The following is a 17,292-nucleotide window of genomic DNA, read 5'->3' as shown; positions in this document are numbered from 1 at the left end:
ATATATATATATATATATGGATGAAAATATCACTTTGTGTTGTTCATAATATGGAACATAAAATAAATAACGTGTGAGGGGATACAGAGAGAGGAGAAAAATAGACTTACGCTTTTGGTGTCGGTGGCTACTGTAGTGACATCAAACATTAGATTGAATGTAATAATGAATTCTAAAGCGAAAGATTGACCATATCCACCTAAAGGAACTGTAACTCCACCATTCATGAAAGGATGATAAACCCCTTTTAGAGCAAATGCGGCACAAACTGATGTCAAAACTTGTGCACCAATATAAATAGGCACCTGCAATTTAATGATCACATATATCAATGAAGAAGAACCTGATTTTTTATAGCACAAAATAATTAACTAAAGAGTTATTACACACATGTTTCCATGGGAAGTGCTTCAACACAACAAACGAAAAAGTAACCATCGATATATGTCCTGTGGCAAATATGAAAACCATAACAGTAAGACCTGCGGTTGTAACACAATTAAGGGTCTTAAGGGTCTTAGAGTTGTGGTTGAAAATGGCTGTAGCAGTGGTAGTGAATATGATAATAAAGGTTCCAATGAACTCAGCAGCAACCTTTCTTTTCAGAGTAACAAGATAAGGCCGGAAAGATGCACCAGAAGTGAATGAAGTAACACGGGTTGAATAGATTTCATTATAATTTTCCATATTGCAAGCTGCTGAGAGATCAAATAGTTTTGTGGTAAGTGAGAAGAAAAAGAATCACACTATCCAGAAGAATAAGTTATCTGCCAGAAGAATAAGTTCTTTGAGAAAATGTTAGAGTATATATAAAAACTTGTATTACTATTAAAGAAAAGAGTAATAATACAATGACACGCCTACGTGTCAGTTACATTCATATGACACTGTCCACGTCAGCATTTTGGAAAAAAGAGTGTATAGTGGATGAGGGTAAAATTTGAAAAAACTGAATTAGGGAAACGTTCTTCTTTCGCCCTCCTCGTTAGAAAATCCATTTAGGTTTTCTTTGTCGCAAACATTCTTCTCCATCAGTGGTGCCCTTATTCTGATTTTTGCTTCTTCGGTGCTTCAAGCAATGCTTCAATCGGTACTTCCATCGCTGGTGTCGCTCCCAATCTCATCTCTTGATTGTGAGTTAGGGATTTTGTTTTTTGATCTCTCCTAAGTGAGGGTTTTTGTATTTTGATTTCGTGTTTCCTTTTTGAAGTACATTGTGGTGTAAACTCATTTTTGCAAGATTATTTTCAGTCCAAATGCTTTATCATTTTCAATGTGGGAACCAAAGATAAAAATGGTATTAGTGAGTTTTGGGTGGGTTTTATGGGCTTAAGTTTGATTTGGGTTAGAAAAGAAATAACATTGTGTTGATTTTTTTGGAATGTAACAAAAAAAAATATGCTCTAGAATATCACATTGGGTCGTAATATGTGCTCGTAATATACTGAGGTGGCAAAATAAACAAGTTTTATAGTTAAATATAGAATAAAAATTTGAAGGTCGATGATATTCTGATAATGGTTCAACACTTCAGTGTGGTGTGAATACGAAGTGGATGAAAAATTGTACCCAATGATGTTGTTTTAGAGTAGTAGAAGGAATTAGAGGACGGACAATTAATTGTGACTTATTGAGAGAATGTTGAAAGTGAAAATCTGTTGAGGTTTTAGAAATGGAAGTAAATAAAATAAGAGTGAAGGAGACAATTAAACATATGGTGTGTGCATTTATGATTTGATGTGTAGATTTTTTAGAAGAAATTGACGAGGTAGTCTTCGAAATGAAGATAGACAAAAGAAAGGAATGAAACCTACACTGCACTCTGCAGATGCAATTCCTCATTTTTGCCCAACCATCCATGTGATTGCTTTCTAACCACTCTTTACGCTAACCTCCCTATTTAAAACATGCCTTTATATATCATCCCCATCTTTTCCACTTTCTTCCCTCGATCAATGCTACACCCTGTGAATGAAATCTTTCCATGAATCATTCTAAACTTACTGAATTTTATCTATTTTATTCAACTGGGATGGGTCTATAAAATATTTATGAATCTTGTCAGTCTAGCAAGCTAGTTAGTTCTGATATTAGAAAGTTTTTCTTTGTGTGATTACATGTATATGAATCTATCGTTTGCTAATTGCAGTCTAGCAAGCTAGTTAGTTATTCCTCTTAGTTTTATTTATTCACTTTTCCTTTATAAGAGTACTTTTTTTCCTATTCTTCTAAATGCTAAGCTAATAAAAATAAAATTACAGTGAATGAAACAACTTAATAAAAAGAAAATTACAGTGAATGAAACAACTTATTTTAAGTAGAAGCTTTGGATTAGATATCAGTAACTCATAAATTACCTAATCCAGTACTATATTTCAATAAACATAACTAGCTGATTATATAACACTTAAATGTCTAATACTTGGGAACACCCCATTACAATATTCTTATTTCTTTACAACATTTTTATCTCATCAAGACCACGGCTTTCTCATGCAGACAAATTAGTCGGCCCTTTAGAAAATATGAACTTTAAAAATACAATCATTCTTGCTAATCAGTTCAAATACACAAACATCTCCTGCTCTCAATTCATTTTCTATCAAAAACAAGTTAATGATAGCATCGAAACTAAGGCGAGCAAAACAACTTTTATTAAATAACAACTTTACTTTCCATTATCTTTCCCCACGCTGCAATACCACACACTTCTTCTTTCCAATAATGCCTTCCAAATCTCGTATGCACTGCATAAGATATATTTTTATAGCAAGAGTTTGAATGTAGAGCAAAACCAAAGACTAAATCAACATGTGTTTCATGATTAAGATTTACCCACTAGCCGATATTCCATCCCATGAGAAGGTTTGATGAAAACAGTGAAAAAAAAATTGCATGAAACGAAATTACATAAATAAAATAAAATAATATATTAATTTTAAGATACGTACTCAAATTCACCATGAACATGTATGTACACTCAAATTATTAAAATATTTTACTCATCATGCTTCTTTTTAGAAAATTTTACGTAATTGATGTGATATGAACGCACAATCAAATCAAGTACACGTAACATGCAAGAGAGAATCCAATCAAGTACTTATCAGAGCTTGTAAAATGTACTCAAAAGCATTCAGAGGCAGTGTATGAAGCAACTTGTATAAGCCACCACTAATTCAAAAAGAAAAAATTAGGAACAAAAAGTTTAACATGAATAATGCCAGAAGCAACACTGACAATTGCCTACGTAAACTTAACAACATAAAACTATAAACACAGGAAAACCTGATCACTGAGTGAAAAAATTTCCAAAAATTTTATAATACTATTTTCACTCTCCAAAACTTCTGAGATTTATAATTTGCTAATCGGGTAAGAATAAAACTTCAGTCATTATTTTAATGTACATCCTTCTGCTTAATGGTCTATTTGGTCATGAAAGTGTAGTGTGATTCCAAGTTGGCATGACCATTTCTAACTGATTTACAAAAGCCCTTGGGAACTATTCAGATTTAGACATTATATCAGAAGCTCTATGTATGTCCAAGAATAATAGGATTCCATTAGTCTACCTTAGATTTATATCTTTTCATGACTACCCACATAAAGTTCTTCCTTATTATAAGTGGACTTTAAGTCTAACTCAACCCCACAAAACCGGCTTGTAAGTTGAGGTTTGCATCCACTTATATATACTGAATTGGCCTTATCTCTAGCCGATGTGGGACTTCCAACACACCCCCCTCACGCCAAAGTATATACATCTCGAGCGTGGGACTAGACATTAATGGGTGGTTTGATAGCGACCCGATAGGGGGTGGAACAATATGCCCAACAACAACAGATATCGCTAGGATAGGCTTTAACGATGGCTCTGATACCATGTTAGAAGTGGACTTTAAGCCTAACTCAACCCCACAAAACCGGCTTGTAAGGTGAGGTTTGCATCCACTTATATACACTGAATTGGCCTTATCTCTAGTTGATGTGAGACTTCAAACATTCCATATTACAACTTCCAATTTGTCACTAAAGCTCTTGGTTCAAATGATATGATTATTACAAAACTATGAAGAACACAACCATTCTCCTGTTGATGATAAACACAAGGTAAAGAGCTAAGTCTTAATATAAAGGGAAAAAAAGAGTTGTTATCATAGAATAATTCACATTTCAATCCAAATTACTGCTAACAAGCAACATTTATGATTTCAATAACCCAGTGTCCTAACATTCAACCAACTAAACATGATAAATTATGCAGAAAGCTTTGGAAAAAACTAGTATGTATACATTGAGGTTGAACTTGGCATTAAAGTGATAGAAACATGTTATTAGAGTGATACATTAAAAACACATGCAATCAACTAAAGTATAAACTTACTTATTGAGAAGAAAACTTAGAAATCCATGTAGCAAGCAGACAAAGTGTGTTGTTTAAAGCATCCTACGATGTTTCCTTAGAAATCCTTGACAATATTTTTCTTAATTCAACCTTAGGCTCTTCAAATATTAATCTCTGCATATTGCTTATCTATTATGTATATATCTAAATATTGATCATAAGTGCCAAGGAGACAAAGACATATAACCTTTCTTTGGCAAACCATGCACACACATATGGGTTATGCAATGCTTATCCTTGAGTTTCTCTTAAAATGAAATTGTGTGTAGCACTTTCCTCTTCAAATAGCCTTTAGAAAGAAATATAGTATAATCTACTCTTTGGCATGCTTTTCTAATCATATATAATTCATTTGAACACAATCCAATACTATAATATTTGAAAATATAGAAATTTAAACTACAATTATTGATTGGAAAAACAAAAAGATTGAGATACCTTCGAAAGATGATGACAGAGTATGGTAAGTGAGGAAGCATGCTTCCAATTCCTTTTCATTGTTTCGATTTTGGACAATATAAATTGGGTACTTATTCAATGATGAAAACCAAGTATAACATCTATGTACTATGGAAATTAACAAAGACTAATCATATGATAGAAAGTAACATAGACAAGATAAGATGAACTTTGCCATGAGATAGACATGGTCTTGCTTAATAGCATTTGCTCTTCTTCGATGTGGAGGATACCTGTAGTAAGCAAGCAACAAATCAATAATTACATCAGATCTAAATTTAATATGCAATTTGTTTTAGAAGAATTAGAATTGACATGGGTATAGTGGGTATTAAGTTGTTCTGTAAGACACAGTAAAATGTCTATAATCTTCATCATCGAAAGTTACACATAGTTCGTTTATGACTGCACCATCTCTGGGAACTTTTCACGGTTCATTGATGCTTCAAAATAGTCTCCAAAATCTATGTGTCAAATCTTCCCACTACAAAACATCACAAATATTTGACGCCCGAAAAACATAACTAGTGACAATATACCAAAATTTTTTATCAAATGCTACCTAAACCTTAGGGTTTTTTAACATACAAGACAAATCAGCATCACCAAAAGAAGAAATAGAGAAAATAAAAATAACCAACTTGATATTCGATGATAATTCGAGAAAACAGAGAAAGAATTTGAAGAAGCACACACCCTAGCAGGAGCAGCACAAAGAAGGGGCTTGGAGCATTCCAATTCGAACAATATGCGTGGAGCCTTCTCCTTCGCGACCATAAAAAAGTGGTCACTAGGCGCATTGAACTTGGTCAGAGTAAGTTCCTTGTTAAGGCACAAGCAGCAGTTGCAGCGGCCGTAGATAAAATTGACGACCACGAGCAGTTCTCACGGGCAACGGTGAGGGCGCGTTGACCGGACGGGTGTAGGGCAAGGTTGTTGATAGCGACATTACGATGGACGGAGAGCATGGTAAAAGCCTTCTGCGCTCCACATCGGTCATCTACTTTCACTTCGCTAGTTCAAACTTTTCCGATCATGTCCAGCCTCCGGTCATGGAGTTCTCCTTTTTTTTTTCCTTTCTCACGTTCTCTTCCAACCCTAACCTTGGCACGCACACGAAGAGTTCCTCTTTCAAAATCAAATGGTTGACCGAAAAAAGAGAGAGGAGGCAACTTCCTTCACCGAAACGCATCGTTTCATTTATTTTTCTCCCAAACCAGCGCAACAAGAGCCATCCATGCAAATGACAAATTTACCCTTTATGACTTTGACACTATGTGGGCCCCAATGTGTGTCAAATGAGTGTCATTTACTTAAAGCATGTCAAAGTATTATTTTCCTAAACAAAAAGTAGACTTAGTTGGCAGAAAGCAATAGTAGGTTTGGCGAGAAGAAATAGTCCATCATTTGACACTTCATCATGAGTTTTTAAAAATTTTGCATCTCTTCATCTTGAGTAAAATGGTATTAGAAAAATGTAATAAATGCCAGGAAATTCAATGCTTATGGAAGAAATCTTGTAATTCTTTTCCGTAATTTTGTATCTTTCAGGGTTCCAGATGTTGAAAAAATGTAAAGACACAACTGAGCACCAATCTTTTTTACAGACAGGAGGACGTGGGGTAAAAAGCATGAGACAGGGTGGTAAGACCCCATCTTCTATGGTCCTATAAAGAAAAAGTAGTGAACGAACAAGCCTCCTTCTCGCCTAACCTACCCTTGCCTAATCTGGGCTTCTTTTGTAGTTCATGCATGAATTTTGAATTACATGGAATAAACATAAAATAAACTTTGGCAAAACTAATTGTATGGTATTGTTAGCTGTGTTAGTGCCTGCAATTGATTTCTATTGAGGCATTATAGTTCACAGATGCATGCACCTAACTAAATGTTTTTATAATATGAAACTTTGGTCATCACCTATGTAGATGTTTTGATTACATTGAAGAACTGATGCATAAGCAGGAGCCTTTGATAACAGTCTTACACCTTCTAATCCTATTTTCTATTACTAATTCTGGGTTGCCAAAGAAGCACTTGGATTACTTCAGGCAAGCTTCATGCTTCATTGATGATGGGTGTGTGCGACAGAAATAAAATATGGCATACATATATTTCCATTGTGAAATATGATAACAAATGTTGACCTAAGCATCCCAATTCTTTAATATTTGCCCAATCGCATTGAAGATTAATTTAATGTTGCAATCTTATTACTGTTTTTTTTCTCATGTAATGTTTTTATGTTATTTAAAACTATTTGAATCAAAGACACATTATCCCATTCACCTTTCTTAGTCATTATATATATATATATATATATATATATATATATATATATATATATATATATATATATATATGTGTGTGTGTGTGTGTGTTTGTGTGTGTGTGTGTGTGCGCGCACACACGTGCATGCGTGTATGTGTGGTTGTAGGTGTGTGTGTGCATGCGTGCGTGCGTGTATGTGTATGGAGGGGTGTGTGGGTAGGTGTGTGTGTGGGTATGTGTGCGTGCGTGTGTGCGTGCGTGTAGGGTATTTTTGAAATAAAAGAAAATAATGGAGAGGTGTAGAGTATTTTTGGAATAAAACAAAATAGTGGAGAGATGCAGGAGCACTTGGAATGATGACTTATGACAATAGTGTAGAGTATTGTCCAAGTTCGGTCTTTAGATGGAATGATGACTTATGACAATAGAGACAAGTCATATAAAACTAATTGAAGACTTTGTTTTCACATTCTTTGGGCAGTTTCACTGCAGTATAGATACATGCACCGGCTAAAGTTTGGATTACAGGATATATCATATAAATCCATATATCTTTATAATTATTTGTGGCGATGGCTGGACCTAGTGTTCTCACTAGGTTCATTGAGCCCTCGATACTGGCTTGCAATTCAAGTTTAAATATATTTAAACAAACTCCACTTTATAAGAGCAATTTTAAACAATTCTACTAAAATTAACTATTTCTCGTAATTGATGTGAATCATTGCTTGTTCTTTCAAAACTATAATTTAATTTTTAATTTTGTAAGAAGCTATTTGATTAAATTTTAACTTAAAATTCTCATTTTTATTTTGTTTTTAACATTATATAAATCACATGAGATATACATGAATAAATTTAGTGAACTATATAAAATTATATTGTCTTAACCAATATATCAAATTAGTAAAATTGAGAAAAATGAATACAATGAATGACAACTCATATAAACTATCACTTTCAGAAACAAAAACAGTGATATACCCTACTGTGAGTATATTGAGCATCATAGTGCCTCCCACCGCAATTCCTACAAGTTTTCCCACCTGCAATTATATCGATCACAGACTTAGATGTTGCACATGGATGAAATCCATATATATTATATGGATTTCATATTTATATAGAGTCAGCTCTGGTATTGGTGTTTTTAAATAAGGGTGGTGATGTTGGTGTTTTTATGTTCATAATAGGAAAATATCACTTTGTGTTGTTCATAATATGGAACATAAAATAAATAACATGTGAGGGGATACAGAGGGAGGAGAAAAATAGACTTACGCTTCTGGTGTCGGTGGCTATTGCAGTGACAATAAACATTAAATTGATTGTAATAATGAATTCCAAAGCAAAAGATTGACGATATCCACCTGAAGGAACTGTAACTCCACCATTCATGAAAGGATGATAAACCCCTTTCAGAGAAAATACGGCACAAACCGATGCCAAAACTTGTGCACCAATATAAATAGACACCTACAATTTAATGATCACATATATCAACGAAGAAGAACCTGATTTTTGATAGTACAAAATAATTAACTAAAGAGTTATTACACACATGTTTCCATGGGAAGTGCTTCACCACAGCAAACGAAAAAGTAACAGCAGGGTTTATATGGGCTTCTGATATATGTCCAGTGGCAAATATGACAACCATAACAGTAAGACCTGCGGTTGTAGCACAATTACGGGTTTTAAGGGTCTCAGAGTTGTGGTTTAAAATGGTTGCAGCAGTGGCAGCGAATATGATAATAAAAGTTGCAATGAACTCAACAACAACCTTTTTTTTTCCTGAGTAACAAGAGAAGGCCGGAGAGATGCACCAGAAGTGAATGAAGTAATACGGGTTGAATTCATTTCATTATAATTTTCCATACTGCACACTACCGAGAGATGAAATAGTTTTATGGTGAGTGAGAAGAAAAAGAATCACACTATCCAGAAAAATAAGCTCTTTGAGAAAATATTAGAGTATATATATAAAAACTTCTGTTACGATTAATGAAAAAGTAGACTTAGTTAGAAGAAAACAATTGTAGGTTTGGCGGGAGCATACAGGCACACACACACGCACGCATGCACGCACGTACACGTGCGCACGCATGCTCGCCAGCACGTACGCACGCTCGCCAGCATGCACAACCGCACGCACGCACGCACCCACGCACGTGAGAGATCAAATAGTTTTGTGGTGAGTGAGAAGAAAAAGAATCACACTATCTAGAAGAATAAGTTCTCTGCCAGAAGAATAAGTTCTCTGAGAAAATGTTTGACTATATATAAAAACTTGTATTACAATTAAAGAAAAATATACTTAGTTGGTACAAAACAATCCAGAAGAATAGACTTAGTCGCCAGCACGCACGCACGCTCGCTAGCACGCATGACTGCACGCACGCACGCACAGACGCACGCGATAGATCAAATAGTTTTGTGGTGAGTGAGAAGAAAAAGAATCACATTATCTAGAATAATAAGTTTTCTACCAGAAGAATAAGTTCTCTAAGAAAATGTTTGAGTATGTATAAAAACTTGTATTACTATTAAAGAAAAAATAGATTTAGTTGGCAGAAAACAATCGTAGGTTTGGCCGAAATACACACATGCACGCATGCAAGCGCGTGCGCGCTCGCCAGCACGCACGCACGCACGCCTGCAGCCACGCTCGCCAGCACGCACACTCGCAGGCACACTCGCCAGTGGGGATATATTCCCTTAAATAAATTTGGTTCAATCACATTTTCACAGTTCAATATATTTTTTTTTTCACATTACTTAATAAATGGTAAAATTTTGTTCTAAATTTCTAGAAAAATGTTTATATGTGTGTTTGTGTTTTTTTTACATTTAATATTTATAATTTTTAACATTATATTTTGTTTTAACTTACCGACATGTTTGAATTAAATAACTTGAATAAAGTATTTAATTTATTAGATAAATAATATAAAAATATTATTAAATACTTAAAGAAAAGTTATTTGTTAAAGATTTGGAATTTATTTAGTTCTTTCGTCATTATAAAGTTAGTATATAATAATAATATATTATTATTTACTATTAATATTATTATGTTTATTATTTTGTATTTGCATCTAACTTTTAAGTTTATAAAATGGTAGTGTAGAAGTACTAATATTGACCTTTGCTCTGAATTTTATATTTTGCAATATATCACAAGTTTAAATCTGAGCTATGAATGCTCATTATTGTAGAGAGAGAAAGATAAAGAATGTTAAGGATAATGGGGAGGTGTAGGGTAGTTTTGGAATAAAAGAAAATAGTAGAGAGATGTAGAGTATTTTTAGAATAAAAGAAAATAGTGGAAAGATGCAGTAGCACTTGGGGTGGTGGAGGGAGCAACACCTAACTTGGGACTGTATTACCAACTTGTTAAAAAACTTTATTTGCTTTTCTTGCTCTAGTATTTGTCATAGGTCCTCCAAGTCTTTCAAATAGATTCTTTTCCTTACTCATGGTCATGTCATCATAAAAAATTTATGAGATTTACATTTTTTATCAAAAAAAAATTACTCATTAAGTAATAATACTTACTTTTATCATATATTTGTAAATATAGGCCTTAAAGTGAAAATATTTTATGTGAGATTTTATTTAAACTTTTAGTTGTGAGTGTGTTTCTATTATAATAGATTATTTTTCTTACACAATTTCTAACATAAACCCACATATAAACAAAATTCCTTAGCTAAGCTTAGTCAACTATTTAGAAATTTGTGTTAAATAAATATTATTACATAAAAATAATTTATTGCAAATGAAACAACATTCCTGTATTATTTTGTATTTTGGAAAACATATATAATAAGGATGTCTAGACCAATTCAATACTGTTGGATATAACTATTTAAAAATAATAATATTTTATACAATTTTATATCAATGCCATTATACCATTTACCAAATAATTAGTATTACAATTTTTCTCAAGTTTGCCTTCATTGTTATTTTTTCATATATTTATTGTAATCATCATATTATTTAGTTGAACATTCAAAAGGATATTTAATTTTTAAAACATGACATTTTATATCAATCTATATAAAATAAATCTGAAATTAAATTACATTTTTATGATAATTTACTTTTTTCACACATTGTTAAGAAAAGAGGCCCATTAAAAATCACCAATCAAATTTCTCAAATGAGAGATTAATTATCAATAAAAACTTGTATAAAGGACAAAATTAACTGAAAAAAAAAAAACTTTTTGAAAAGCTCACACAAATATACAAATATAACAAGCAAGCCCTTAATGCTACATTGAAAAATGAATCTATTTATCCTTTCTAATCTCTGCGGGCAGGCCCACATTGTTTATAAAGTACGTTCAAGTGTTGGAATTTCTTACTGCAGCCCCACTTTTTCTTCCTGCACACTCTAAATTTCAAAATTCCCTTCTTTTAACCCTTATGAAATGATATTAAAAAAGAAAACAAGTAAAAAAATAAATGTTTTATAGTATATATATATATATATATATATATATATATATATATATATATATATATATATATATATATATATATATATATACACACACACATATTAAAACCACATTTAATTATATGAATATTTTTTAAACTTTTAATTAATTAATGAATGTTTTAATTGAATAAATAAAAATTATTTCTATTTTTATAATTGATTATTAAAATTTGTACAAATGTTAATGATTTAACTTGCATCATCAGAATATGCCTAAATATATGTTTGATAATAGCTCAATTTTTCAATAAAACATACACCGTAAATGGGGTTAGTGAAACGTTTTCAACAAGCATGTATGACGCATTTAATACACCGTAAATTGGGCTACCCTGCTGCATCTCATTATTTTTCTTTGGGTCCTGCCAACCAATCCTGCTTAAGAAAATCAAATGCATATCGAAGTTGACAAAAATAATAAATTAAATATAATATAGAATGATGAGTTTTAAAAGTATTTATCATCAACAATTCCTGTTTTCTATATATATACCTAAATAACAAAGATTATTATTATATATTTAGGGATTCCAAACAATTCCAACCTTGGTCAAATTCCTTAAAAGCCTTCATCCTTTTTTCTATGCCAACTGCACAATGGAGAAAGTCACGGTTTCATGCATCATTTTGACAGTGTCCTCGAATTGAAATCGAAACTCGAGATGAAAGTCTGATTTGGATTGCAGAGCAATTCTAAAAGAGTTAAAAGAAGTTCATCTAAGTATTCTTCACTTTTTATCTTTTAATTTCTCTTCGTATTGTTGTGCTCTATAATTTTCGGTTCAATTATAATCTAATCTTTTTTCCATTCATAGTTATGTTCTTGTTATTTTATTAGGCTAGATTGAACTTTATATTGTCTTTGTACTCACTTTTAGATCCTACAATTCTTATGATTAAAATCATTGATCAAGCCTCTCAAGAATTGATTTCAAGTTTTAAGACAAGGATAAATTCAACTTCAATAATTATCTTGCTTCATATGAATTTAAGCTTCCTTTGCATATATGATCTCTATCAGAAACATAAGAGAAAAATGCTTCTAACTAACTATAGTTTTCTATTCATCTGTCACACATTCCCTATAAAGAGAAAATATGTATAAGCTATTTAAGAGCAAAATACACGATCATAAATCAGTATGCAAAGACAAACATGTTCCTCTGTGAAATAAATGGCAACCTCCAACCAAACACACCAAATGAGAATAACATTTATATATTATCATCTGAATCTTATCATCAATGTTGTAGTGTCCAAGCTCAATCTTTAGATGGAATGATGACTTATGACAATGAGACAAGTCATATAAAACTAATTGAAGCCTTTGTTTTCACATTCTTTGGACAGTTTCACTACAGTATAGGTACATGTACCGGCTAAAGCTCCGAGTATGGGAGCTATCATATAAATCCATATATCTTCATAATTATTTGTGGCGATGGCAAGACCTAGTGTTCTCACTGGATTCATTGAGTCTCCTGATACTGTAATTCAAGTTTAAGTATATTTAAACAAACTCCACTTTATAAGAGCAATTTTAAACAATTCTACTAAAATTAACTATTTCTTAGAATTGATGTGAATCATTGCTAGTTCTTTCAAAACTATAATTTAATTTTTAACTTTATAAGAAGCTCTTTTACTAAATTTTATCTTAAAATTCTCGTTTTTATTTAGTTTTTAACATTATATTAGTCACGTGAGATATACATGAATAAATTTAGTGAACTATATAAAATTATACTGTCTTAACCAATATATCGAGTTAGTAAAATTGAGAAAAATGAATATAATGAATGACAACTTTATATAGACCATCACTTTCAGAAACATAAAATATACCTGGCTATAAGTATATTGAGCATCACAGTGCCTCCCACCGCAATTCCTGCAAGTTTTTCCACCTGCAATTATATCGATCACAAACTTAGATGTTGCACATGAATGAAATCCATATATATATATATATATATATATGGATTTCATATTTATATATATGAATGAAATCCATATATATATATATATATATATATATATATATATTATATGGATTTCATATTTAATAGAGTCAGTTTTGGTATTGGTGTTTACGAAGGTGTTTTTAAATAAGGGTGATGATGTTGGTGTTTTTATGTTCATAATAGGAAAATATCACTTTGTGTTGTTCATAATATGGAACATAAAATAAATAACGTGTGAGGGGATACAGAGAAAGGAGAAAAAAGACTTACATTTCTAGTGTCAGTGGCTACTGCAGTGACAACAAACATTAGATTGAATGTAATAATGAATTCTAAAGATTGACCATATCCACCTGAAGGAACTGTAACACCATTCATGAAAGGATGATAAACCTCTTTCAGAACAAATGCGGCACAAACCGATGCCAAAACTTGTGCACCAATATAAATAGGCACCTGCAATTTAATGATCACATATATCAACGAAGAAGAACTTGATTTTTGATAGCACATAATAATTGACTAAAGAGTTATTACACACATGTTTCCATGGGAAGTGCTTCAACACAGCAAACGAAAAAGTAACAGTTGGGTTTATATGGGCTCCCGATATATGTCTGGTGGCAAATATGACAACCATAATAGTAAGATATGCGGTTGTAGCACAATTAAGGGTCTTAAGGGTCTCAGAATTGTGGTTGAAAATGGCTGTAGCAATGGCTGCGAATATGATAACAAAGGTTCCAATGAACTCAATAACAACCTTTCTTTCTAAAGTAACAAGAGAAGGCCGGAGAGATGCACCAGAAGTGAGTGAAATAACACGGGTTTAATAGATTTCATTATAATTTTCCATACTGCACGCTGCCGAGAGATAAAATAGTTTTGTGGTGAGTGACAAGAAAAAGAATCACACTATCCATAAGAATAAGTTCTCTACCAGAAAAATAAGTTCTCTAAAAAAATGTTAGAGTATATATAAAAATTTGTATTACTATTAAAGAAAAAATATATTTAATTGACTGAAAGCAATCGTAAGTTTGGCGGAAACAAATCGTCCATCATTTGAGACTTTATCAGGAGTTATGTTTTAGTTAGTGTTAGTTTTGAAAATTCTACATCTCTTCATCTCAAGTAAAATAATATTAGAAAAATGTAATAAATATTAGGAAATTCAATACTTATGTTGTAATTCTTTTTTGTAACTTCGTCTCTTTCAGTTTCCAGATGTTGAAAAAATGTCACGGTTCAGAGATTCCAAACAATTCCAACCTTGGTTAACTGCACAATGGAGAAAGTCACGGTTTCATGTATCATTTTGACAATGTTCTCGAATTGAAATCGAAACTCGAGATGAAAGTCTGATTTGGATTACAGAGCAATTCTAAAAGCACTAAAAGAAGTTCACCAAAGTTTTGCTTTTGTATTGTTTTTCCTATATATATAACCAATTAGGATTCGGCAAAGAGCACATAATTCCTGATATAAAAAGCTTTCATATCAGCACAAAAGGTAAACAATTGAATGCGCAAAAGTCCCAAGTGAAATCAAATGAAGGTAACACTCAACATAGTGAGTCATGAAACTACTAAACTGATAGAAAACAGAAACATGGCATATCATTAAAGAAAAATCCCAGAAAGAGGTTTAATATAATCGATTAGACATTAGATCAAGCATTATATACACAACATTTGGTAACCCTTTTTTCCATCATCTGCCACATAAATGTCTTCTTAAATCCTAGAGAAAAATTATGAATCATCCCAAACCCAGTAAGAGCCAACATCATCATCATCATCAAATGTTTTTCCTATTAGGAACTGGCGAAGGTCCATCAGAAATGGCAGGCCTAGAAGCGCAGGACCTGAGAGAACCAACTCGCATGAACATCAAAACCGAGGCCATAATCTTCTTGACCTTAACGGCAACCTTCTTGAGCTTTAGCTTAGGCTTTTGAGGCTCGACAAAAGTGTTATTGTCCAAGGAAGAAAGCTTGTAGGTAGTGAGAAAGACTTTCCTTTGCTTAGCCCTTCTGCGTCTGTAGCTGATGGATTTGAGCATCTTGTCTTTGTTGCCCTGCAGACCAAGAAGCTCGTATCTGTATCTGCGGCTGAAGGTGAGGGTGGTGTTGCGAACAAGTGTGCTCATGATGCCTCAAATTATATTTATTCACACTCACACAGACACACTGATCTTCAACTGGAAAGAAAACACGGACACGCCTTTTCATTCAGATTTAACGTTGCTGCTGCCTGCAAATTGCAAATGAAGTTTTTCCTCATAAATATGTCTCTCGCACGTTTTGGGGTTTGGTATAGACTCGTGTAAAACCGTGTTTGACTGTTGACCGTTATTTCCTTGGTTTTTCGCACTTGGCGTGCGCACTTACCTATTTTTCTCATTTATGGCAACATCAGATTTTTTTTTTACAAAATCTAAAATTTTATATGATTAATGATTTTACAGTGTGGTTGTTGAACACGTGCCACAAAGACTAATGCTAATATTACACTTTTGAGTGACGATAAAATATTCAAAAAAAATTGGTTTCCACTTATCACAAATATAAAATATTACTCTTCGAATTCAAAATTTTAATTCCAAAAATTATTATATAATCATCTTAGTTACCCTTTCCACCCCTTGCTAATTTTCTTTTAAACATTTGGTAAATACTAGGCATGAAATTCTTATTTATTAATGACTTGGTGGTACTTATTCACTATAAGATTATGCGGTATGAATAGATATTCATAAATATTAAAAAATATATTTTATAAATTTTTAAATTAAAATTTAATTTTAAATTATTTAACATAATAAAATATAAATTAATAATTTTAATTAAATTGAATTTAATGAAATATAAAATAAGTATTAAAATATATATATATATATATATATATATATATATATTATATGTATCATCTATTAATATGTATTATAAGCAATACATTAATTATTATATCATCATCTAATATTATGGTAATAATTTTTTTAAAGACTAATCAAAATCATATAATTAAAAAAAAAATTATAAAGTCAAAATTCTAAGAATTGAAAATCACACTATTGTATTTTTTAGGAGAATAAAAAAATGTAACTAACTACTTAAATATAAATTTATTGCTTAATAAAATGTTAATAGCCTAGAATAACTTGATGAAGGGGGTTAAAGAAATAAGCTAATGTATAATATTTGTCGAACAAATAATATTTTTACTAATAATATCACAATTTTCACACTGTTCCTATTTTGTTGATGACAAATAAAAGAAAGCCTAAATTAATTGGTTTAAATATGAGCACAAAAGTTATTAATTTTAAATCAGAGTGGGAAACAAAAATAAAAATGAGTATATATCTATTTTTTATGTTTGATACTGTTTAAAACTATTAAAACATTATTAAAGTTAGTTACAGTATTCAAGATATTATTTATTTTGAATTTCAATTTAAAATTTAATTATGTAAAACTGTTGAGTTACTAGCACAATTACTTTTTAATTTAATATGAATAACCACTTAATAAAGTCATATTAAATTGAATTCAGAGTCCACACACATTGAAATTAAAGAGCCTTACATAAATAATAATAATAATAACATGGGAAACGAAGCTTCGCGTTTCTATTATTTGACCATTTCACCATGCCATAACTATTGCTAACATCG

At 31.7% G+C, this 17,292-nt stretch overlaps 4 protein-coding genes across 4 annotated transcripts in view; all 4 read right to left on the bottom strand.

Moving 5' to 3' along the window:
• LOC106780269 (aquaporin NIP6-1-like) overlaps window positions 1-737 on the bottom strand; it is a 1,633-nt gene extending 896 nt beyond the window's left edge. The window contains exons 1-2 of the mRNA XM_014668544.2: window positions 391-737; window positions 111-305 (exon numbers count right to left, since the gene is read on the bottom strand). Of these exons, the coding sequence (XP_014524030.1) occupies window positions 111-305; window positions 391-687 (492 nt within the window). The 5' untranslated portion in view covers window positions 688-737. The remainder of the gene's footprint in view (window positions 1-110; window positions 306-390) is intronic.
• A 6,823-nt stretch (window positions 738-7,560) lies between these two features.
• On the bottom strand, window positions 7,561-9,245 carry LOC106780259 (aquaporin NIP6-1-like). The gene is made up of 5 exons (XM_014668535.2): window positions 9,212-9,245; window positions 8,700-8,932; window positions 8,420-8,614; window positions 8,113-8,184; window positions 7,561-7,748 (listed from the first exon to the last, which is right to left on the bottom strand). Exons 1-5 carry the CDS (start codon window positions 9,243-9,245, stop codon window positions 7,584-7,586), a joined length of 699 nt encoding a protein of 232 aa, XP_014524021.1. The 3' UTR covers window positions 7,561-7,583.
• Window positions 9,246-12,964: 3,719 nt separating this feature from the next.
• On the bottom strand, window positions 12,965-14,428 carry LOC106780255 (aquaporin NIP6-1-like; the record flags this gene model as incomplete). Its single annotated transcript, XM_014668519.1, has 4 exons — window positions 12,965-13,137; window positions 13,485-13,557; window positions 13,885-14,070; window positions 14,156-14,428. Coding segments are annotated over 4 exons (705 nt in total), but the record flags the coding sequence as incomplete, so codon positions are not given.
• Window positions 14,429-15,208: 780 nt separating this feature from the next.
• On the bottom strand, window positions 15,209-15,904 carry LOC106755780. The gene has a single exon (XM_014637994.2). The coding sequence runs from the start codon at window positions 15,763-15,765 to the stop codon at window positions 15,415-15,417; it is 351 nt and encodes a 116-aa protein (XP_014493480.1). The 5' UTR covers window positions 15,766-15,904; the 3' UTR covers window positions 15,209-15,414.
• Window positions 15,905-17,292: the final 1,388 nt, after the last annotated feature.

Source organism: Vigna radiata, chromosome 2, assembly GCF_000741045.1.
Source record: "Vigna radiata var. radiata cultivar VC1973A chromosome 2, Vradiata_ver6, whole genome shotgun sequence".
Lineage (NCBI taxonomy): Eukaryota > Viridiplantae > Streptophyta > Magnoliopsida > Fabales > Fabaceae > Vigna > Vigna radiata.
The sequence above is the reverse complement of the archived record's forward strand: the minus strand, read 5'-3'. Positions and strand labels throughout refer to the sequence as shown.